General features: G+C 45.0%; 2 protein-coding genes across 2 annotated transcripts in view; one reads left to right on the forward strand and one right to left on the reverse strand.

The window, feature by feature from the left end:
- MPG (N-methylpurine DNA glycosylase) overlaps positions 1-4205 on the forward strand; it is a 100206-nt gene extending 96001 nt beyond the window's left edge. Inside the window, exon 7 of the mRNA XM_043999933.1 lies at positions 3734-4205. Within this exon, the coding sequence (XP_043855868.1) occupies positions 3734-4113 (380 nt within the window). The 3' untranslated portion in view covers positions 4114-4205. The remainder of the gene's footprint in view (positions 1-3733) is intronic.
- NPRL3 (NPR3 like, GATOR1 complex subunit) overlaps positions 4181-25286 on the reverse strand; it is an 89243-nt gene continuing 68137 nt past the window's right edge. Inside the window, 4 exon segments of the mRNA XM_043962860.1 lie at positions 4181-5909; positions 13242-13434; positions 16438-16627; positions 19031-19160. Coding sequence (XP_043818795.1) covers positions 5744-5909; positions 13242-13434; positions 16438-16627; positions 19031-19160 — 679 coding nt within the window. The 3' untranslated portion in view covers positions 4181-5743.

The following is a 25286-nucleotide window of genomic DNA, read 5'->3' on the forward strand; positions in this document are numbered from 1 at the left end:
AGAGATAAATGTAAAGTCTTACAGTGAGTGATAGCAAAGACAGATTATTCATAAGCAGGAGAACCTCCAGGAGGCAACCATAATGGTGAAGATTTGTTTGTGTGAACAAGGGGTATTGATCCTAGAGAACACTTAGAGTGGACCATAACTGTCTTCAAATATTTAGAGATACAAGGGAAGGCTTCTACTTGTTCTATTGGGCCCTAGAAGGCAAAACTAGGAGCTTGAAAACTTGGAAAGGGATATACCTAGGCTTGATGTAAGGAGAAATTTCTTCACAATTAGAGCTATTCAAAAGAATTGGCCACCTTTGGGAGGGAGGGCTTCCCCTTTCGGAGACCTCCGAGGAAAAGCTGGATGGCCACTTGTCAGTCATGTCGTAAGGGGAGCGGGGAGTCTGTCATAAGGAGACTTGAGAAAATCTGGCTACAGGAGAGGAATTTGGGAATCAGAGAATGTGAGATGATGTCATTAACAGAAACAAGAAAGTCGGTGAGGTCTTGGGGAAGACCTTCTAAAGAAGAGAGGTCATGGAAGGAATGTTAAGCAGATCTGATCTGGCCTACTTGCATGACACCAGGCAAGATCCCCACTTCTCTGCCCCTCCATTTCTGCCTTTTCTTTCGCTAGGTGGTGCCCAGCTTTGGGGATGGGAAACTGATGAACAGAACATTGTGCTAGCACTTAAGGTTTTATAGAGGGCCCAGCAATGAATGTATTCTGTGGCTAGGGAGTGTCCCCATGGATAGGAGCACGGCTCCACCAGGTCAGGCACTGTTGTTACCCTGGGCCTGGCCTCTCTCAGCCACCAGGCCAGGCACTGCCCTTTGATGCTCTGCCATCGGTGGACAAACTTGGATGTGAACAAGCAGTTGAGGAACTGCTGAAGTATTTGCAGAGGAGCTAGAATTTCAAGGCTTTGTTGGCCTTGATCATATCTTTACATTCTTTGAAAACCGGCTGCAGAGGGGGTGTTTACAGACACATCCAGGCCAAGATTACCAGCTTCTTTCTATACTTTCCAATCTGTACCAGGAAGGCTTTGCTCACTTTATGAGTTTCCCAACATTTTGTAGCCCTGCTGGATATTTCACCCAGATGTTTTCTGAACAAGTAAAAGGGAAGTATAGTTTACTGTGGGGCAGAGGCACTGGGCCCCCCCACAGGAGGCTGATGCTGGGGGAAGAAGGCAGCAAGGGCAGTGAGTCACAGGGGTGGAGGGGCAGGAATATCCTGTTCTCCAGCAGCTCAAATTTGTCAGCCAGAGGCTGGATTGAGCATGAAAGCTCCGTTGAACTCAGCCTGCCTGATTGTTCCCTAGGGGCTGTGTCCCCTGTCAGGAGACTCTCAGCCTGTCAGGGCAGCCAAGTGGGAGGGTGCATGGAGGTTTATGGGAGAGTATGAATAGAGGTTCAGATTTAGTTGAAAACAAAAGGTATTTTGACATGGCATTGTCTCCCCCCTCCCCCTTGGGGTTTTGCACCTTTCTACTTCTATATGTGACCCTTTAGTTCTTGGCCAGTGGGCAAACCTAGAGGGATACCCTTGAGGCAGCAGGAAGGGCCCCTGGGGGGGAGGTGGTAGAGGAATCTGAGCAGACTGACTAAGGAAGGAATTAGGACTGTGGGTGGGGACAGGGAAGTGAGGAGGTGGTCTAAAGGGTGTGAATGAGGGAATTCCCATCTTAGCCCCTTCACTGCTGGTGCTGACATGGCACTATACACCGGGCTGCATGAAGATAATATTACTTGCCTCTACAGCCCTACCAACATTATCTTAATTTTATACGGGATGAAACTGGGACTCCAGGAGGGGAAGCCATTAAGGATCATAGGCTTTAGAATTGGAAGAGGGAGGCTCAGAGAGGAGTGACTCGCTTGGAGGTCACACCCATGAAATGGTGATGGAGCTCAAATTCCGACCCAGGCTTTCTGACTACAACATGCCTTCCACTTTTCTACTCAGAGAAGTACCTGAAGAGATCACCGAGCTGTTTTCTGCTCCCCTAAGTATCAAAGCTAAATACATGGGCAGCTCTTGAGAAAAATTCAGAAGAGATCCTCTTTGTCCTGTTTTTTTTTTTTAACCTGATTAACATGAATGCCCAGTGCTTGACAACAAAGGGCCACATGTGATCCCAGAAACCCTGGCCTCAATGCCAAGGCACTAGGGAGATAGCACCCACTTCTGTTACTTATGAGGGGAGACGTGTTTGTGCAGTGTTCCCCTCACTTAGTGTACTTTAGAAAGGTCCTGGGGAGAAGAACCTTCTTTTTCTTTATCATTCCTTAGCTGATTTGATCAGCTCCTCTGACTTAGTCCAGTCAGGACAGAGATGAGATGACATGTGAGTGAGAGAAACTGGAAACCTTCTAGCTAGTGCTTCCCCCAATAAGCAGGGCTTCTCTGGGGTTCCTGGTGGCTTTATTTACTGGGGAAAATAACCTGGGCTTGGTGAGCTCCAGGACCAGCCCTTGTAAGCTCAGGGCTGGAGGCTGAGGCCTTGGGCGTGGCCAAGAGAGTAAGGTCTCCTGAGATCTGCCCTGTTGGCCTCACAGATGGTATAGATAAAGAATCCTGTGGGAAGTTGACTATAAAGGAGGTATTATGCTTAAAACTCACATGGAGGCTGGATTTTTCCCAAATCTGCCCTGTCCAGACTTAGAGGGAGGCCTTTTCTGTCTCAAACACTAGTGTGGGGTTACAGAATTAGGCTTTTTACACTAGATTAAACTTGATCAATCTGACCACCATCTACCCCTCCTCATTTTACAGATGAGGAAAAGAAAACCTAGAGAGAAATGGAGATTTGCAGTATTCACACACACACACACCAGAGCCAACATGCCTGCCCATTTTATGACAGTCTAATGTTCAGGCTCTCTCCCCCTGCTGTCCCTCTTTGTAAGCCTCAATCTCATGACAAAGGGGAATATATCCCAGATTTGGATATACATATGGATATATATGAGGCCCATAAAAGCCCCACATCACCTGTTAACTTGTCCCTTGCATACGAGACTTGCCATGGCCTGGTATTCAGTGTCTTGGCTTAGTTTCTTTCCTAATTATTGATTTGCCTCTAACAGGACATTCATACTGATTATAGTTTCTTCCCCAAAATAACGAGAAAAGAGCTTTGGTCTGGGGTCCGTTTTCCATCAGTTTCCCTCCTGTGTTGTCTGTGATTGCCATTCTGTTTCCATGAGCATAAGGGGAGTATGTGGAGGAGGATAGATCAGGAGAAGTAACCAAGGAGGTGTCCCTCTCACGACTGTTGCTCACAGTACTGAAATAAAAACGTTTATAAACTAATTAGCAAGGCTAAAAATGTATTTCACTGTTTTGAGAAAATAGAATAAGTCACGGCTCTTGCCAGATTAATTTCCAGCCAGCAATTCCTCACCCATATCTAAGGATACCACAGTTGGGCCCTTTCTCAAAGTGGGAATGGGGGAGGGTTCCAACCACCCTGCATCACCTTGATCCACTAGCAGAAGCTCTTCAAGAATCCTACTCCCACCGGGGCGGCTAGGTGGCGCAGTGGATAAAGCACCGGCCCTGGATTCAGGAGTACCTGAGTTCAAATCCGGCCTCAGACACTTAACACTTACTAGCTGTGTGACCCTGGGCAAGTCACTTAACCCCAATTGCCTCACTTAAAAAAAAAAAAAAAAAAAAAAGAATCCTACTCCCACCCCTGTAACTCAGGGCTTGTGTTTGCTGTCTGCAGGTGAAGGGGCATGCATCCTTCTTCGTTCCTTGGAGCCAGTGGGAGGCCTGGAGACGATGCGGCAGCTTCGTAACGCCCACCGTAAAGGAGCTGCCAGGGCCCTCAAGGACCGGGAACTTTGCAATGGCCCCTCTAAGCTATGTCAAGCCCTGGCCATTGACAAGAGCTTTGACCAAAAGGACTTGGCAGAAGAAGAGGCCATTTGGCTGGAGCAGGGCCCTGAAAGGCCAGGAGAACATGGCGTGGTGGCAGCAGCCAGAATTGGTATCAACTATGCTGGAGAGTGGGCCCTAAAGCCACTCAGATTCTATATCCAAGGCAACCCTTATGTCAGTGTGGTAGATCGAAAGGTGGAACAGCAAATGCAGGCCAGTGGCTAGGGAAGCCCAGCAGCTGCTGCTGCTGAATTCAGTGCTTGCTGGCTGAGCCCCTGCTGTGTCAATGTCATGGCTTGGCTAGGCTCCAGCAAAGATTTTAGAGGTTTAGAAAAATAAATTCTTGTTTCCACAAAACAATGTTAGGTGAGTCATGTACATACTAGCGTCTCATTTCTTTTTTTTTTTTCAGTGTGGTATCGTAGGGCAGGAACGTCAACAGCCTTCAGGGAGGTGGTTCTTGCCACCACGGCCTCTAAGTCATGGGTTAGGGGTACCTCACCCTCTCCTTTAAAGCAATTTGACTTCCTAATTGCAGCCATTTGTGGCCTTGCCCAAACAGCAGGACAGAAGCCCTGGACATCCAAAGACACCATCTGAGCCACAACCAGGGCCATGGTCTTCCTTTTTTATATAGCCCTGAGGCTGCCATCCTTGCTGGTTGCCAAGGTGTCATGGCAGGCCTTGTCAGGGAGCTGCCCTGGGGACCAGGGCAATTTTCCCCACGGAGCCTGGGGCAGACACTAAGCTGTTTTCAATGCTGCTGGCCCAGGGATAACCTAGCTAGCTCTGCAGCTGATGCAAAACCCATCTAAATCAAGAGGCCCCAGTGTCACTGCCTACTTAAGCATTTTACCCTAATGGCATAGAAAGTGTATTTATTCCGCAGACAGAGTCTGGCAGAAGCGCTGACAAAAACGACCTAACTGGCTGTGAATCTCATCAGGGGCGGCTGCTCCGGCACTGAAGAAACGTCCTGTGTTCCCATTGCCTTGCTGCTGCTGCTGCTGCTGCTGCTGCTCACTGGTCTCCTGGCCAGCTGTAGCCCCTTGCTGTCAAAGCATGCGGGCTACTCTGTGTGGGAGGGACCCAAAGGGTTAAGCCATGTTTTCTATAATGGCTTGCATGAGAATACAGGGGTAAAAAGCTGAATCAAAGATGGGGTGCTCACTGGAGAACCTGAATGATCATTATAAGGGGCAGGGGAAAGGCACGAGGCAGAGAAGCTAGAAAGCTGACTCCTGGCTCTGACATTTTCAACAACCCCTTAGCTCTGGGACTACACCGTGGTTGGGTTGGGAAGGTTAGCCTTTAAGAGAACCTTACGAAAACCAGATGCTGCTTACGCAGGGAAAGGAAGGCCTCTCGGCTTCCCCCACCCCACCAACCCCAGGCTGACAACCAGTGAGTATACAGGATAGTCACATGTCCAGGAATGACTGGCAAACTCAGAGAAGTCTCTATGCCAGTCTAGCAGCAAGCTCAAGCTGAGCTAGAGCCCATAGTGGATTCCAGATTAGGAAGCTGGCGTATAAGTCATGTTATATCAGGGCATGTTCTTCAAGCTTCACTGAGCCAACACACAGGCTTTCCTCCACCGACATCCAGGATTCAAGGTCCAAATAAGTGAACCTTTACATCCCACTAATTCTGTCCTCCTCAGCAGTCCATAGTCACTGATGCTTCTCAAAAGGAGGAATAACATGAAGGGCCAACTTAGAGCTGGAGGGGAAACCAAACAGGGTCCCAAGACAGTCGCCCTTTTTGTGGAATGCCTCCTCAACCCCTCTGGCCCTTGGTGGCTCAAAGAATTCTCCAGGTGCCTGCTCCTCTGAGCAGGGGGCTAACTTCCCATTCATTTTAGAAGTGACTGGAAAACTGAGATCACTGGGTCCTCATGGTTGGTGACCACAAGCACACTTCGGAACTTGTCGAAGAGCATCAGCAGTTGGGACCGTCGCATGTTTTCATTGTACATAATCTCCTCTAGGTGATGGCGTCCCCGGAAATAATGTAATAGCCTAGGAGGGAAGAAGAAATGAGTAAATGCACCTCAAAGTCCTTGGCAGCACTGGGACACTGGAAAGTGAAGTGCCTTGCCCGGGGTCACCCAAATAGGATGAATCAGAAGTCAGGACTTAAACCCATGTCTCTCTGGATCAGTCTGGCCTGCCTTCCTCTCTCCCTCCCTCCCTTCCTTCCCTTACTTCCTTTTTTTGGGTGAGGCAATTGAGTTAAGTGACTTGCCCAGGGTCATACATCTCATAAGTGTCAAGTGTCTGAGGCTGGATTTGAACTCAGGTCCTCCTGATTCCAGGGCCAGTGCTCTATCCACTGCACCACCCAGGTACCCCAAGTCTGGCTTTTCTAACCACTACCATGCTGGCATTTATATGCTTTTAAGAAAGTTTGGAAATTGCTTGAACATATCTCATAATATGGAGATGATTATTTCCATCTGACAACTGAGGAAATTAAGGAAGAGAAAAACTGGGACACTAATGCACAGTTGGTGGAGTTGTGAACTGATCCAACCATTCTGGAGAACAATTTGGAACTATGCCCAAAGGGCTATAAAACTGCATGCCCTTTGACCCAGAAATACCACTACTAGGTCTGTGTTCAAAAGAGATTCCAAAAAAAAAAAAAAAGGAAAAGGTTTTATATGCCAAAAATATTTATAGCAGCTTTTTGTGGTGACAAAGAATTAGAAATGAAGGGGATGCCCATCAATTGGGGAATGGCTGAAGAAGCTGTGGTATAAATAAGACTGTGATAGAATACTATTGTGCTATAAAAAATGACAAGATAGTTTCAGAAAATTCTGGACTTCTATGAATTGATGCAAAGGGAAGTGAACAGAACCAGGAGAACATTGTATACAGTAACAGCAATATTGTATGGTGATAAATAAATTGTGAATGACTTAGCTATTCTCAGCAATAAAATGTTCCCAAGACAGTTCTGAAGGACTCATGATGAAAAATGCTATCCACCTGCAGAGAAAGAACTGATGGAGTCTGAATTTCACTCTGAAACATACTTTTTTTTTTTGGGTGAAACATACTTTTAAAAACACTTTCTTCTTCTTTTCTTTTGGTCTGTTTTTTCTTTTGCATCATGGCTAATATGTAAATGTTTTGCATCACTTCATGTGTATAATCTATATCAAATTGCTTGCCTTCATGAGGGGAAGGGGAGGGAATGAGGTAGAGAATTTGGAACTCAAAACTTTTAAAAATGAATGTTAATGCTTTTTACCTGTAAATGAAAACAATAAAAAAGAATAAAAAAAAGAATTGAAAGATACAGAAAAGTTAAAAAAGCTTGCCCAAGGTCATATAGTTGGTAAACAGCGGTGTGAAGACTCGCGGCTTTCCAGGGTCTCTTTCCACCTTTGCTTCACTTTATGCCACATGTCAAGTATGACAATACCTTGTACATTTCTTTTCCTCTGAACTCCCAGTACACACAGAGACTAAGGAAAGGTGGGTACACAGCGGGAAGCAGTGACAGGTGCACACATTTTCCCTCTTCCTTCAGCCATCACAAGATTATGAGATCGGTGCCTGGCATGAGCCAGGCACCTCTGACGAAGGGCTGCCTTCCGGGGACTTCCCTCCTTAAGATTTTTAGGTCCAACTCCTTGTCTCCCTCCCTGAAACGGAAGTGGCAGCACTCCCTCTAGACAGCTAATGCTGCCAGGGGAGATCACTGGCCATTCCTGCAACATCTCCCTGTTCCCCCAGGCAGTCCTGGGGGCTGGGGCCGAAGTGGCTCCAGATCAGAAGGCCCCTCTGTTCTTCAGTAAGTGGGGTGGTGTGTATTAGGAGTCCATTTCATGGGGAAAAGTTGACACCACCAGCCTTCTTTGCTCTTATAGTTATGTGCTCCCCTCCCACTTGCCCTGAGCTATTAAGAGAGGGGACTGCCCCTTCACTCATTCAGATTCCTCAGCAAGGCAGGCATAGCTCACGCACACAGCATATAGATCAGGCTCAGAATAACATCTATCCAAGCACCGCTCAGACTAAGGGAAAGAGAAATACTTGAGGTGAAGAGCTTTACTGGAGCAGGCACAGAGCTGAGAGGACGGCGTGAGCTGGAAAGAAAACTCATGCTCTGGAGGAGATTCTGGTGAGATGCCCTGGTGGGTCAGTTCTCTGGGCCCACAACCAAAGCCACACAACTAAGATGATTCTGCTCAGTAGGTGGTTGCCGTCCCCTAATTTGTTTTCCCGAAAGTGCTGGGCCCACCAGGCCTGACTAAGCAGTAAGATACTAGGATCCCAAAATACTATATAATCTAAGAACTGGAAGGGGCATCATCTGGTCCAGCCCCCATTACTTTACAGATGAGACCAAGGCCCAGGATCACACAGTAAGAAGCTAGAAGGGATATTCAAACCCCAGTCCTTTAGGGCTCTTTCCACATGCTCACTCCCATGCTGGTTTCCCTCTGCCACTTACACACTTGTGGGTCCCTGTCTCCTTTCGGTTGGCAGGTTCTCAGGAAATGCAAACTACATTAGCATGAAATAGGGATAAGGACAGGACCCGTGATTTTACTGGCACAGGCAAAGTCCAGTGGGAAATGAATTTGGCAGTGCAGGCGAGCACCTTCTCTACAGTGTACAGTCTTAGGTGCCTGGAGCACAGTTCACACAGCCAGTTGTTCATCCTTTGTTTTCAGAGAGGATGAATGACATCACAGGGTGATGTCTGGACTCATGCACGAATTGGATTTAAGTGAGGCAGAGCTGCACAAAATCATCAGCCTCACTCTCTCTTTGAATTCCAGTGGCAAGACAAAGGTGAAGACAACTGAAGATGGCCCAGGATTCAGCAGATGACCTTGGGGTCTTCAGTGTGTGCTCAAGCTCTAAGTGCTCCACAGGACTCACTTTAGCCACTTTCATGGCCGGTGAACAAAGTGTGCTCATCCTTCCATCCCACCAGGGAAGTCTTCATATGCCTGGGGTAGACACCCCCAACTCACTGATGGGTTTGAGGCCTGTCCCCTCAACTTGGTTTAGCCCATCTGCTGAGATGGTTTTACCAGGATGTGGCTGCTACACATGTTTCTTGGAGCCACAGGTGAGAGGTGGGTGCATCAGGTGGACACCAAAGGTGGATGAACAACCCTAAAGAGGGCTTGGCAGCCCTCATACTCCACCCAACTAGTATGTGTCTGTCAGAAGTAGGACTTGAACTCAGTCCGCAGAGCTTCCCAGCTCTCAACTATAACGATAATGACAATTCTGAAGAGCATTCTCACAGGTTCTCTCATTTGGTTAGCTCTCTACAGACTACACCGTGCCACCTCACTGCATTAGTATGGCTAATCCTAAGTGGACAGGGAATGGCTAAAGGGACTGGACTGATAGTCCTTTCTAACTTGCTAACAAAAACTATTTACCTAAATACCTAATTTTTTATATAGAAAGTATTTTTCCAAAGAGCTTTTTAAATTGATCATCCCCTATTTCTGTCTCCCAGACATGCCTGGGTTGTCTCAACTCACATCATTCCATTTTATCCTCAGTGAGAGAGGGCAGAGTCATCTTAAAAATGAGGAAAATGAAGGGAAGGAGGAAAGGACAGATTAGGGGAGAGAGCAGTAAAAAGCAAAGCACTTTCAAGGAAGATGAAGATGTTCTGCATTACTGCACCAGTATGACATATGGAATTGCTTGATCTCATAGAGAGGGTTGAGGAGGGAGGGAGGAAGAAAAATTTAGAACACAGAATTAGCTCAGAGACCCTGATCTCATTGGAGTGGGCTCATGGAGGGAATAGCTTTCATACCCAATTGGGAGGAGCAATCTATTTAACCCTGCAGGAAAGTAGGAGGGGAAGAGGATAAGGAAGGAAGGGTGAAAAAAGGGAGTGCAGAGCCAGGGAGAGGATAGTCAGAAGTAAGGCACCTCTGAGGAAGAATAAGTAAAAAGAAGATAGAGTAAATGTCATGGGAAGGGAGTGGGATGGAGGGAAATAGTTATGATGATTGATTATAATGGCAAAATGTATGGTACCTACTTTGCTGGGCTTTTGTGAAGAAGATTCTCTGTCAAGCTTAAGGTACTATATAGAGGTTGTGATGAATAGGATGCTATCGGGAAAACCTAGAGAGACCTACATGAGCTGAAGCAGAGTGAAATGTACTGTATACAAAATAACAGCAATAGTGGGGGATGATCTGCTGGGAAGCATGTGGTTGTTTTCAGCAAGGCAATGATCCAATGTAACCCTGAGGGACTTATGAAGATTGCAGCCCCATCTGCAGAGAAAGAACTGATAGTATCTGAAAACAGATGGAAACACATTTAAAAACATTTTCTTTTCATTTCCTCTTTGACAATTCCTTAATCTGAAATTTTGGGTTTTTTGACTGTTTTCTCTCACAATGGGAATTTTTCCATGACTACTCATGTATAACTTATTTTGAATTGATTGAGTTCTTGTGGGTGGGACGGGAATGGAGGGGGGAAGAGAAGTTGGAACACAAAGTTTTTAAAAAATTGACGTTAAAATTTTGTTTTTTCATATATTTTGGAAAATAAAATTCTATTCAGAATAAAAAAAAATAAATAAATAAAAAATAATGGAAAATGAGGAAAATGAGACAGACAAATGAAGTGATTTGCCTATGATTATGCAGCAAGTTAGGAGTAGAGTCAACACCAGAACCCCTTCCTCTTTTTTTTTTTTTAATTGTTTTTTTCCTCTTCACCCTTAATCTAGTGTTTTGGTTTTTTCCCCAAGAGGTCATACTGACATAGGCTCACAGGCACATAGTTAAGAGGTCAGGTAGAGATGCTTGTTTGTTGGGAGTGGGGGGCGGGTTACATTCCCTTCCTAGGTTCTTATTAACCAAATTACTTTTACACAGGAACACAGAATCACCTCTGCTGTAGGTATGTCCAGCAAACTACAAATACACCTCACTTTGTACAACAAGTGTGTTCTTGAGAAACTGGGTGGAAATCAAAATGATATTTGTCTCTTAATAACTTGAAGCCGCAGGTAAACTATAGATTTTAAATGACTTTTCTAAGTCAGGCTAGCATATTGCATACCCTTTGATCCATCAATTCCACTGCTAGGTTTATATCCCAAAGACATCCCCAAAAAAGAGAAAAAGACCTATTTGTACAAAAATATTTATAGCAGCTCTTTTTGTGGTGGCTAAGGATTGGAATTCAAAGGAAAGTCCATCAACTGAGGAATAGCTAAACAATCTGTGGTATATGATGGTGATGGAATATTATTGTGCTATAAGAATTGACAAGCAGGATAATTTCAGAAAGGCCTGGAAAGACTTGTATGAACTAATGTATAGTGAAGTGAGAAGAACCATGAGAATATTGTGCACAGAGACAGCAATATTGTTTGATGAAGAATGGTGAATGACTTAACTATTCTTAACCATACAATGATCCAAGACAATCCCAAAGGACTATTGATTAAGCATACTATCCACAGACCAGACTGAAGCATGCTATTTTTCACTTTCTTTCATTTTTTTTAATTCAAATTTTCTTGTACAAAATGACTAATATGGTAATGTTTTACATAATAATATGTGTGTAACCCATATCTGACTGCTTACCACCTCAGGGAGAGGGGAAGGGAGGGAGGAAAGAAGGATAAAATTTGGAATTCAGAACTATAAATAGAAATGTTTATTATTTTTTTAAAAAAGACAGGCTAGCATAGCAACCCAATTAAATGTATACCTAAAATTAATTCCCCTTTTTATAGAAATGCAAACTATTAGAAATGAGGCACTGATGCATAGTTTCTCTGAGGTAAACAGTTGGTCATTACATTGCCATTCACCTATGAGTGAAAAACCAAATGGTAATTAGCAGGCTCTGGACCTGATTAGCAGCCTGGACCTTGGGTTAACTCATGTAGAAACAGACCTTCCTGCAGCATTTCAATACCAGCTCTAGGGAATAACTGGTCTTTTTTATTCTTAAAGTTTATTTTATAATTAAGGGTTAATTTTCCAATTGAACTATTAAGGTTTTGCACAAGGAGGGTGACTAGATGTTAGAACTATAAATATTCTTAGAAATAATCTAGCCCAACCCCTTTGCACTGCTTTAATTGTTCCATCTCTTCAGATCACCGGCCGAAAGCTGTTACCTCTCACCCCCATGCCGGGGGCCCTGCATGTAGAACATGCTTGACAAATGTCTGGTGAATTTGATTGAATTATAAGCCAGACCTGCACCTGACACTCCACACGTTCAAAGTCAAGGTTTTTACTGACTATGTTATTTCTGTCAATGTTCTTCATCTTGGGGCAGCTTTGATTTTTCACTTTCTCACCATGTCTAAACTCTATCCATGCTATCTCTCACTATTGCCTCCTCTTCTCTATTCTCCCTGCCACCTGGTATAGTAGATGGAGCGCTGGACTTGGGAGTCAGGAAGAACACCTGACACTTACTAGCTGTGTGACCCTGGGCAAGTTACTTAACTGCCCTGGACCCACTGAGGTCCCTTTCCTGCTCCAAATCTTGTTTGGTTTTTTCACTTAATATTTTATTTTTTTCCAATGACATGTAAAGATAGTTTTCAAAATTCAGTTTTGTAAGATTTTGAGTTCCAAATTCTTCTCCCTCCCTTCCCTCCCTCTTCTCTGAGACAGCAAGCAAGCTGATATAGGTTATAAATGGACAATCATGTTAAACATATTTCCACATTAGTCATGTTGTGAAAGAAGAATCAGAAGGGAAATACCACAAGAAAAAAACTAAAAAGGGCACCTAGGTGGCACAGTGGATAAAGCACCGGCCCTGGATTCAGGAGGACCTGAGTTCAAATCTGGACTTGGACACTTGACACGTACTAGCTGTGTGACCCTGGGCAAGTCACTTAACCCTCATTGCCAGAAAGAAGAAGGAGGAGGAGGAAGAGGAGGAGAAGGAGAAGGAGAAGGATAAAAGAAGAAGAAAAAAAGAAAGAAGGAACAAAAAAAGTGAAACTAGTATGCTTTGATCCACATTCAGACTCAATAGCTCTTTTTCTGGATGTGGAGAGCATCTTCCATCAGGAATTGCCTTGTATCATTGTATTGCCGAGTCCGGCTCTAAATCTCTGAAGCTCTGCCCACTTTCATTGAGATTCTAATACATTTGCCTGAACTATAGCAACAACCATCTAACATCTATCTACCTCCGCTTTCTCCCCAACTCCAGTTCATCCATCCTCCATACTTGCTTACAGGCTAATCTTACAGGCATGCATTTTATCACGTCATTAATCTGCTCAAACGTCTCTGAACTTCTTATTGTCTAATGAATAAAGTTCCAAGCACTTGGTTATGCTAAAGCTCCCACCTGGCAAACATGCGGAGATCTTCAGGGTTCTGAGCAGCAGGGACATTGAGGATGGCTTCCCGCTCATGCTCCGACAGACTGGCCAACAGATTCTCAGTCATCCTTTTATTCAGTGGTGAGTCTCCACTGGGGAGCAGCTCGGCACTGGAGTTCTCCATGCTGGGGCTTGTGAGGGTCATGTCATCACTGCTGGCTATAGGAAAGAAAATGGGGTCAGGTGATAGAACCTTCTTCTCTGTGACAGGACTAAGTGAGGCCCAGGCCTCTCTCAAAACTTGTCTTCTTCCTCTTGGCACCATGAACACTCTCTTCAAGCCTCTGAATAAACCACGTCTTTGTTAACAGGAGTGCCCAGAAGATTCCCCGTGCTGACTGGCCCAGTTTATCTCCCCATCCCCAGGAAAAGCCAACTCTTTAGCATTCCCACTTTTGCTATTTCCCTCAATGGCATGTTTCCCTGAAGGCCAGCTGTTTGACACAGTCATCTGATGTGGAGGTAGCAATCCCTTCTCTTGTGTCCACCAAGGAATTCTGATGGAGGGGATGATACAGGTACATGAATATGTGGGCAGCCAGTAGTAGGGGAGGGAGGCAAGTAATATGAATTGTAGAAGTCAAGGTGAGAGGGGCAGCTAGGTGGCGAAGTGGATAAAGCACCAGCCCTGGATTCAGGAGGACCTGAGTTCAAATCCAACCTCAGACAATTGGCACTAGCTGTGTGACCCTGGGCAAGTCACTTAACCCTCATTCCCCCCCCACCCCCACCCCGGCCAAATAAAAAAAGAGGTCAAGATGAGGTCACTGGAAGGAATGTTTGGTTTAGGGGAAGCCAGTCACAGGTTATAGACTTGCAAATTAGTTTTAGTTTAGGATTTTTAGGTGGTACAGTGGATAAAGCACTGGCCCTGGAGTCAGGAGGACCTGAGTTCAAATCCAGCCTCAGACACTTGATACTTACTAGCTGTGTGACCTTGGGAAAGTCACTTAACCCTCACTGCCCCACAAAAAACAAACCAAAAAAAAAAAGTCCTTCTAAATTCCTGAAATATTCATAACACGTTGAAAAAAGACAATGCAAAGAGCACTGGATATGGAGTCAGACAACTCAGGTTCAAATCCTGGCTCTGTTACTAACAATCTGTATAACCTTTGGTGAATTGTTTCATCTCTTGGTGACTTAGTTTCATCTTCTGTACAATACGGGGACCGGAGCAGATGATTTCTCAGGTCCCTTTCAGCTTTAAAGCTCTGTTCCTAAGAATCACAGGTAAGTCCTAGACTGGAAACAAGTCCTGACGATTGCCTTACAATGGCAGGTTTGAGAAACAAGGAGACATTTTCCCATCTTTAGAGATAAGAAAAAGGAACACAAGGGAATTCTGGTATAAGAGGAACAGAGCTTTCTTTTGCAGACTTAGTTTCCACGCTAGAAGCTGTGACTGACTTTATAAAAAGCATTCAGAACTGAAATATCCATCTTGGTATTGTCCTTCCACGTAGCCAATCTGGGAAGGTATGCACTTGGTCCAACAGCTGCCTATTATTGCTCAGAACTTTTGAGAAACTATACTTGGGAATTACCTTTACAGCCTAGTAAACACTAAAATTGAAACGATCTTTGATGATAGCACATTTTCAACTTTTGTGGGGGACAGGTTGAAAACAACTGAATGTTTTTTGGAGCCAAGTCTGGCAAATACAGGGATCGTGCTGGGGAAAATACAGGTTTGGGGTTTGTTTGTTTTAAAGACATGTGAATCTAAAGTAAGGAAACTGATTCTTTTGTGTGGCTCCTAACTAGGTTTTAGTGGTTAGTTCTAAGAATCCTGAACACCACCAACAGGGATGGCGTTTCAGCACAGCTTCTGTTGGAAAGGCCCATTCACTGAAAAGCAGGTATTCTAATAAGTTGTTACAAAATCAGTTTCAACTTGGATGAAAAGGTAGTTTGGCTGGTGTTGGTTTTTTGTTTGTTTGTTTGGTTGGTTTTTTTGAGAAGTACTTCTGGAGATCAGTATCTCCTCAAACAGAGTACTCTGGGAAAGGCCTGGTTCAACTATCCTCTCTATGAACGGGAAGAAAATCTGCTGACTAGTTCCTTGTTCCCCAGCCCTTGGCTTGGCTGTTTCCAGGCTTAGCCCATGAGACTTCCTGACATACCCCTAGGGTCCTGCTCTTCCAGCAGTCCAGCAGGCCTATCTCAGGCACTGGGCTTGCAGTCTGGAGACCTAAGGCTGAAGCCAAGCCTTAGTACTGAGAGCTCTAAGACTATGGGCTTGTGACTTTATCCCTCCAACCCTCAGTTTCCTTGTCTAGAAAACAGGGACGAACAATATCTGTACCACCTACTTCATGGGGTTGTTTGGAGCTCTGTGAGCCTTGTGAGTTATTCTCCATAGCAATAATAACATCTACCTTCTTTTAGGGAACAAGTGCTTTCATAGAGTGCTCTCTAACTACTTCAGCCCTGGCTCTGCAGACATGGAGCCAGACACATGCTCTGCAGGCTAGAGGAAAGCCGAGGGAAGCGCCATGTCCAAGATGGCTCCAAGGTACTGGAGTCTCTGCCTCACACCCCACCAAGAGCTTGAGATGAGCTGCAGCAAAGAACTCTGGAGGATACTGCAAATGCTAACTGATCAATTACCCTGGAAGCTTGTAAATGCCTCCTTTAAAATGATTCTGACTCACTGGTGGTGACAGAGGAAAGGCCACTCCCAGCCCCAGGAGCTCCTAATGCTCCTGGGGTCACTCCTTCAGCAGCCTCATGGAGTTACCCAAGGGAGGAGGGCTCCAGCAAAGGGGACTAAAATGAGAAAACTTGGAGCCCATGTCTAGGCTGGCCAACGAGCAGTTTGGAGACCTCGGGACTGAGCAACGGCTGGGAGAGTGTGTACACAAAGGGGAACATTCTGCAGGAGGTCCTGGGCTGCTCCTAAGAATAGGTAAACACTGCAATGAGCTTGGAAGAAGTTCCTAAGACAAGGCCTGCAACCACAAGTGTTTGCTCTCTACTGGGTACACACCTGCACATGCAAACCAAGTTGTCCAGTTACCCCAGTTCCCAAGACCAGGCCCAGAGAGGTGGCAGCCCAGATATCAGGCCACTCCTCTCATCTTCCTGGGAATGGGGACATTAACAGGCTCCCTCCCCCATTGTAAAGCAAAGCTGGAGGATCAAGAGAGGCGATCCTACTTGGTGAGCCAAAGCTCAGGGCGTTGGGTGTGCTGAGGCTCCTGCCTCCGACGCGGGCGGTGAAGGGCACATCCTCCTCTCGTGCACGGCTCTCTTCTTCGTTGGGGGGCACCATCAGGCAAACATATGTGTGCAGTTGGATCAGAAGCCTATGCTGAAGCATCCAGATCACCATCTGGATGAGTTGTGTCTACAAAGACAGGAGGGGAATTTCATAAAGGAAAACAGAGAGGAAGAATGATACTCTCTGACATTTAAGGCTGGGGAGGCTGAGGCATTAACTACTGCCTCCAGCTATCTGGTTCCACATCCTCCTGACAAAAGGCCCAGAATCCACCTTCTCAGCTAAGGATCTCACCCTGTACTTTACCAAGAAAATGGAGACCACTCGCCATGAGTTCTCTTTTCTCCTTCTTGACATCTCCGAGTTCCCAGATATCATCCCACAGTCTCTCCTTTGATTCCAGTCTCCAATGAAGCAGTGATTCTTCTTTTCACCAGGGCCAACCCCTTTCCTGCTCCCTTGATCCCCCTGCCTCCCTTCTTCTCCAGCAAACTGTCCTCACAATCCCAGCTACTGAGATCTCAGGAACAGAATGTGGAATAGAGCATAACTTTAAGTGGGGGGAAAACTGATTATGACAAAAAAGGAGGAGCCTCTTCCCAAGGTTCTCATCTTCACTTTCTGGAACCCAAATCATCCCTTCACTCCTCACACTTCCTCCTTATTGTCAATGTCGTCTCGGGGTTGCAATGCCGCCTGTTTTGTAACAACCCAGGTGTCGCAGCCCCTGGAAGTGCCCTCTTTAATGACTGAGGAAAGCTCTTCTGCCCAGAGATGTTAACATTTCTTACTGCTCCATTCCCAGACCCCCAAAGCCTCCTCCCTGGGGCTGTCCTACTTCAACCTCTCTTCCAGCCTTAATGCATCTCATTCAGGCTCAGATAACATTTGACTCTGTCATCATGGGCCCACTTCCCTACACTGACCAGCTGGGTGTAATGTCCTGAGTCTGAATAAAGAGAATCAAAGACAAAGGGCCGGACGTGTTACCAGAGGAACAATGGAAAGTCTCAGCACTTAGGAAGAAAGTCAGATTTCAAGCCAGAGGAGGCCAGAGGGGCAAACTAAGAGGTCCAGGTGGGGAGCCAGTCGGCGTGGAGGTGTGTCCTCCATTAGCTAGCCCCAGGCCAGATCACACATTGCTTAGCATGCAGACATCTGCTCTGGCCATCTTGTCGTATGCCTTGCTATTGTTCTGCTTCTTCCATCTGGACCAGGACCTCTGGAATGGACATCCAGAAACCATGCCTCTAGTCCCTGGGGAAGTTCCTCCAGCCATTCAGCTTTAGAACTCCTACCCTGGGACTGAACTACACTGACTGATGAGTACAAACTTATACTCCACCATGCCTTATAGCCTATTCAACTGTCCACCCTAGCCATCTCGCCATCTACGTGCCCCTTCCCGCCCCCGTCCCCCCCACCCTGTGCCCTTTCCTTCCATCTCTTGTTCTGGAAACAATCACTGAATCAACTGCCTTATGGTTCTACCTGCATCCTTGTGCTTCCTAAGGCCCAAACCCCCTTATTCAGCTACCTCACTCACTAGGTGGATATCTGGGTCCTCATCTGGGACAAGGATGGTCTCACTCCTGTATCTGTTTTCCCAGAACTTGGTGAGTACTTGCTACATAGTAAGTATTTAATAAATGCTCCTTCACTCATCCATCATGGAAGCCAGGATTAGTAGTATACAGCGAGTCATAGAAAACTGGCTATCTGCTATGCTCCTCTCTTGGTTTAAAGGTTTCTCCCAATGGGGGCAGGGCATCCACTGGAAAAGATTGAACTAGAAGGCACTTGTTGGGGCCAAAGCCTGGCAGGCTACTCTTGGACCCGGCACGCGGCTCTCCTCACCAGCTTTCTCTCAGACCTCACTGAGCACCAGGGCTCCATTCCAGCTCCTAAAGGCTACGTGTGCCCTGAAGAGGAAAGCCGGATGTACAGTGCCAACAGCAATTCCCCATCTCTCGCTGGAGCAGCCACAGCCTCGAGATTCAGAACCTTAGGCCCCAGTGAAAACAAAGCTCTCTTTGCTTCTGATATCAATGGGAAAATATCCCAGGTCCCAGTAAGGGGCTGAACTCAAGCTTTGTCCTCTCAGTTAAAGGTCGATGTCATCTTGCCAGGGTGAAGTTTCCAGTTAAGAAAATCAACTCATTTTAGCCTAGAAGGGGCCCCTTTGGTAGGGGAAAAAGAGAAGCCAACCAACTTGTCCCACTATAACTAAATCAAGTAACCTCACTTGGAAAATCCACACCAGGGCACAGCCATACTCCTCGGAGACTTTTGGAATGCTAATGACATGGGCAGACCTTGCCTGGCAAGTAGAGAATAAAGAGTTAAAATGAATCCATTTTCTGTCACATAACTCTAACAATATGGGCAACATGTAAGGTCATGCCCACTTGAAACACTGGGAAGAGGGGAGTTACATAAAGGATAAATGGGGTGGGTAGTGGTTTTTAAAGGTTACCTTGTTTAACCCCTGCCCTTAGGCAAACCCAGTGATGCTCTCCGACAACTTACCTCCTGTACTGGTGGAGCAAGAGGATTCTTGAATTCTGATAAGGAAACTGGCAACGAGAATTTGGCAAGAACAGATGGCAAATCGTGAGCAGGAAACTGCCGAGAAAACTGATCAGCCAGTGGAGAATATCTGTTGGAAACAAAAATAAGAAACAACCATGTCCCTCTGTCAGAAATGTACACAATAATAATCCAGATGTCTGACAGAAGCAGAATACAGTGGGATCAGAAGCTCTTTTGTTCTGGATATTATGCTACCTGTTAATGCAGACTAATGCAGCCTTGTGTACTTGGCACATTTATTTCACACATTCTTCTCGTGTTGTTTTTTTCTGGTCAAGGACATAGTAAATTGGTCTCTCTTTCTCTCTCTCTCTTTTTTTTCGTGGGGCAATGAGGGTTAAGTGACTTGCCCAGGGTCACACAGCTAGTAAGTGTCTGAGATCACATTTGAACTCAGGTCCTCCTGAATCCAGGGCCAGTGCTTTATCCACTGTGCCACCTGGCTGCCCTCTCTTTTCTTCTTTTTCTTTACCATCTTTTATTTTTTTTCCCAATTACATGTAAAGATAGGGTTTGTTTGTTTGTTTTGCTTTTTTTTGCAGGGCAAATGAGGGTTAAGTGACTTGCCCAGGGTCACACAGCTAGTAAGTGTCAAGTGCCTGAGGCTGGATTTGAACTCAGGTCCTCCTGAATCCAGGGCCAGTGCTTTATCCACTGCACCACCTAGCTTAGCTGCCCCCCTAATCTTTGTCTTACATGAGAGCTCTTAGAATGTATGAAGATGGGCAGCTTGAACCTGAGTTCAAATCTAGCCTCGGACACTTGACACTTACTAGCTGTGTGACCTTGGGCAAGTCACTTGACCCTCACTGCCCCGCCAAAAAAAAAAATTTTTTTTAATTTAAGAATGTATGAAGACAGTGATAATATCCCCTCCTAAGTTTTCTCTTCTCCAGAATAAATATTCACCATTCCTTCAGTTCATCCCCATATGGCAAAGTTTCCTTCAAGCTCTCCACATACTCTAGGTTACTAATATCCTACCTAAAATGTGGGCGTCAGTACTGTACACAATACTCAAGATGTGGTCTGACAAGGGAAGATTACAACTAGACTATTTACTGTTTCATGCTGGACACTAGAATTCTACTGATGTTACCTAAAGCCACACTAGCTTTTTTAGCTCCTAACTTACATGTTTATGGCTCACTAAAAAGCCCATTGTCTTCTGATGAATGCTAGATCTCTCCCATCCATATGTGTGCAGTTGGTTAGGCTGTTTAAATTCAAAGCTAATACTATGTTTATTTTTCCTAAATTTATATTTGGTCCATTGTTCATGTCAGAACTTGATTGTGTCATCAACACATTTTTCCCACTCATGTCATTCTCAAATTTGATAATGTGAGTCCTTTATGTCTTCATGCCCGAGGAAAGTGAGGTAAGCTGGCTTAGTTGAAGCAGAAAGCACCCTGAGGGACAGACCAGAGGTAGCATGTGTCAGGCACCTCAGATTGCTACAACCATCTTGACCACTATCTCCCCTCAGAATTAGTTTGAGACAGCCCAAGGTCCTGAACCCAAGAGCCTTTGGAATGATATGGCTTCCAAGCCCATTTTTCCCCAGACTATCATCCTGGGAAACAGCCCCTATGAAGATGCAGCCAGGCAACTGCTACTGTAAGTGTTATAGCCATACTTACTGAAGACCCAGAAGAGAAAGTTCTTGTCACCAAAGTCCTTGACACTATCAAAAGGTTCAACAATAGAAACTGATAGGATTTTATTGGTGGAAATGACATTAAGGAAGAGGAGTTACCATCTGCCTTGTTGATATACCCTAAAGACCATGGGACCTTCCCAGCTGACTTATAGCTAACACTTTCTATATATGACGTCTCCTCCAATAGAATGTGAGCTCCTTGAATGTAGGGGCTGCCTACCTCTTCAATCTTAGCATCATGCTTTACACATTTATTAAATCATTTCAGTCGTGTCTGACTCTTCATCACCCCATTTGGGGTTTTCTTAGCAAAGATACTGGAGTGCTTTGCCATTTCCTTCTCCAGCTCATTTTACATATGAGGAACTGAGGCAAACAGGGTGAAGTGACTTGCCCAGGGTCACACAGCTAAGAAGTGTTTGAGGCCAGATTTGAACTTAGAAAGGTAAGTCTTCTTGACTCTAGGTCCAGCACTCTATCTACTGTACCACCTGGCTGCCCACTTTGCCCATTTTAAGTGCTTAATAAATACTTTATTTAGTATCACTTCTATACTAAAGCCTATTCTCCATCTTACATTGATATATTTATCAGCAGTCTTTGGGTGTAGTTATTCAAACAATTTTAACCTTCAACTCATCCTCAACTCTTCCCTCTGCCTCAGTCTTCTTTCTCTGTGGCTATATCTTGTCAAGTTTGCTGCCACAATGCATCTCACTTCTGTTCCCTTCTTTCCACTAATACAGCAACCATCTTAGCTCAAGTCAAGTTCAGATCTTTCATTTCTTATCTGGACTATTGCAGTAGACTTTTTTTTTTTTGGTGGGTCAATTGGGGTTAAGTGACTTGGCCAGGGTCAAGGTAAGTGTCAAGGGTCTGAGCCCGGATTTGAACTCAGGTCCTCCTGAATCCAGGGCCGGTGCTCTATCCACTGCGCCACCTAGCTGCCCCCGCAGTAGACTTTTAATAGGTCTTCCAGCCTTGAGTCTCTCTCCTCTTTAATCTAAGTTCCATACTCTTATCAGATTTAGATTCCATTTTTGTTTGGTTTTAGATTTTTGAACCAAACCTATGATTTCACTGGTATAGGGAATTCCTGGTAAAGGAACTCCTTCCACCAATGCAAACCAAACCCGATGTGCAACTTATAATGTTCTTTAGCCACTGAGAAGTTAAGTGACTTGGGACAGGTATTGGGGCGGGGGGGGGGGTTCCTAGTCAGTATGTGTCAGAGGTAGGATATGAACCTGGGTCCTTCTGACTTCAAGGATAGCTCTCTATCTTCTACACTACAGCTCTTTGTCTACAAATTGAGATTCTTAAAGCACGGGTCAGAACAAGTCACTCAAGAAGCTTCAGAGGCTTTCTTGCCTCTAGGATAAAATACAAACTTTTCTTTTTGACTTTTAAAGCCTTTGGCTCCCACCAACCTTTGCAGAATTATTGCACGTTACTCTTCATGCACTCTATGCTCCAACCAACCTAGCCTCCATGCTGTTTCCCAGCATTCCACCCCATGCCTTTCCAGGAAGTCACTTTTCACCTCAGCCACATGCCGGAATCCTTAGCTACTTTCCAAGTTCAGCTCAAGAGCTACCTCCCACAGAAAGCCCATCCTGATTCTTTAATAGTGCGTCCCCACAACCAGCTGCTAATATCCTCTTCCCAGAAATTACTTTGCATGTATTCTTTATTTAATTTCCTAAGGAGATTGTTTCTCCCATGGAATGGAAACTCTTTGAGGGAAAGGGCTATTTCACTTTTGCTTTTCCTTAGTGCCTAACACAGCATGTGGCACATAACAGGCACCTAATAAATACTCACTGAATGAATGAATGGATTACTACCTAGCCTTCATTTCTTCCTCTTTTCCATGAGTATAGCCATGAGCAATTTTGTCAAGTGCTTCAGTAGCTGAGTTAGAGGCAACAGAGGACAACAGAAGAGGCAACTGGCCTTGGGAGTCAGGAGAATCCTATGCTCAAACCCCGGCTATGATATTTACTAGCTAAAAGACAACAGGCAAGTGGCTTAACTTCCGTGAGCTTCAGATCCCTCTTTCCTATAAAACAGATATGAGAATCATCTACCTCACAAGGTTATGGGGATCAAATGTCATGATGTACAAGGGAGCCATGAGTGCACTTAGAAGTGCCATGTAGATATCATCTGTTATAACTGAAATTCGGGTGTTCTATGGTATCTTCCTAGTCTACTCTGATCAAAAAGGAAATGTTTGTGATTTTTATGTCACCAAGTTGGGTAACACACTAGAATCACGAGTCCTCCTCCTCTCCTGCCTAGATCACAGCATTGTTACATTTGAATTCACACCCTGTTTTTCACTATTGGTATGTGAAGGTTGGCATTCTCAATACATGGCTATAGATGCTTTTAAAGAAAAGTGCTGTGAAGATATAATCAAATCAACCTGGAAATCAACCACCTGGCTTGGGTGTTGAAAGCAGTACTTGGAATACTGGGATGAGAGTAAATGGTTGTACAGGTGAACAAAAAATCTCAAGAGGCATCTTTTGAGGTCTGCTGAGGTGAGAAACAAAGCCTTCCTATGGCTTTTTTTAAGGAATGGAATGGGGTGTTTTTTTTTCATGCTAGTGTTAATTAAAAGCGATACCCCCATTTTGTATTCTAAACTACTTTTGTACTCCCAAAGCACTTTCACGTATCTATTATCTGCTTTCTTGCTCTGAGCACTACTGGGTAGGTCACAGATAGGGAAACTGAGGATCTGAGAAGGAAGGGACTTGCCCAAGGTCACACAGCAACTAGAAGGAGTCTGCAGGTGTCCAGCACTATTCCCCTATCTGCTAGCTAGACCAGTAGGGGAGCAGCTCTTCTTGAAGCCCTCAGCAGACTGTATCCAGCAAGATAGCTCATGAAGCAGAAGGAGCACAGTGCTAGAAGGCAAGAGATGCGAGTTCTAACCCTAGCTCTACCACTAATTTCTTGTATGATATTGAATAAGTCATTATTCAACACATTCCAGCTGTGGGGTGATGGGCTGAAGTCATTTAACTTCCTTCTGCCGCAGGCCACCTTTCTGACTACAAGGTACAGAAGAGTTGCTGTTCTACTTTAGTAAAGGAAGTTCCCCACACGGATGAAATCACAGATCTAGATAAAAAATTGCCTGTTCTCTACCCGGATACCCCACAGGCATTTAAAATTCAATATTTAAATAGAATGAGGCTGAACTCATGATATTTCCTGCTAAACCTAACCCTCCTCCACACTTCCCCATTTCTACCATCCTTTCTTCCAGTCAACCTTGGAGTTGCCCTTGACTTTTTACTCTTCCTCTCACCTTCTATATTCAATTAGTAGTAAAGTTTGGGCATTTCTACATCCATAAAATCTTTCACATTCATCACCTCTCCACTCACACAGGTCCTCATCACCTCTCATGTAGACTAATTCAACAGCCTCCCTGCTTCCAGTCTTTCCTTTTGCCAATCTATCTGCCACAAAGCTGCCAAAACGATATTCCTAAAACACTCCTCTCCAATCAATCAAAAATCTTTGATAGCTCCCAATTGCCTTTTGGATAAGATGTGAAGCTGGGCATTTAACACCCTCCACAATCTTGCTCCTACTTACGTTCCCAGTCTCATTTCTTTTATTCCCTTTCATAGACTCTCCTATCAAACTGGCCTACTGGACACTCCACATTACCCTCCATGCCTTTACACAGGTGGCTCCCCACATTTTCATTCATTCCATCATCTCAGCCGTCTGTCACACTTAGCTCCCTTCAAGACACAACTTAGGTGTCCCCCTCCTCTTTTTTATTTTTATTTTTATTTTTTTTTGGTGAGGCAATTGGGGTTAAGTGACTTGCCCAGGGTCACACAGCTAGGAAGTGTTAAGTGTCTGAAGCCAAATTTGAACTCAGGTCCTCCTAACTCCAGGGCCAGTACTCTATCCATTGTGCCACCTAGCTGCCCCTCCCCCTCCTCTTTTACAAGCCTTTTCCTGATCCTGCCATTTGTTAAAGTTCTGTCCCTGGTGCAGTGACTTTGCAGTATTTTGTATATACTTTGTACTTACTTACTGTGTCATTCATCCAGTCAGTAAACATTTATTAAGGACCTAGTATGTGCCAGACACTAAAGATACAAAGAAAGGCAAAAGACAAAAAAGACACCCCCCCCCCCAAAAAAAAAAGCTCTTGTTCTCAATGAGCTCACAGTCTAATGGGGGAAAATATGAAAATAACTGCACAAACAAGCTATAAACAGGATGAACTGGGGGTAAGTTCAGAGGAAGGGCACTAAAATGATGGGGGATCAGGAAAGGTTTCCTGTATAAGGTGGAATTTTAGCTGGTACATGAAGGAAGTCAGGGAAGCAGAAGGCAGGGATGAGGAGGAAGAGCATTCCAGGCATGGGGCAGTGAAAATGCCTAGAATTGGGAGATGTAATATCTTGTTTGAGGAACAACAACGAAGCCAATATTACTGGATCATATGGTAGTATGGAGTAAAAAAGCTGGTGATGTTGGGGGGCAGGT

This window comes from Dromiciops gliroides, chromosome 1 (assembly GCF_019393635.1).
Source record: "Dromiciops gliroides isolate mDroGli1 chromosome 1, mDroGli1.pri, whole genome shotgun sequence".
Lineage (NCBI taxonomy): Eukaryota > Metazoa > Chordata > Mammalia > Microbiotheria > Microbiotheriidae > Dromiciops > Dromiciops gliroides.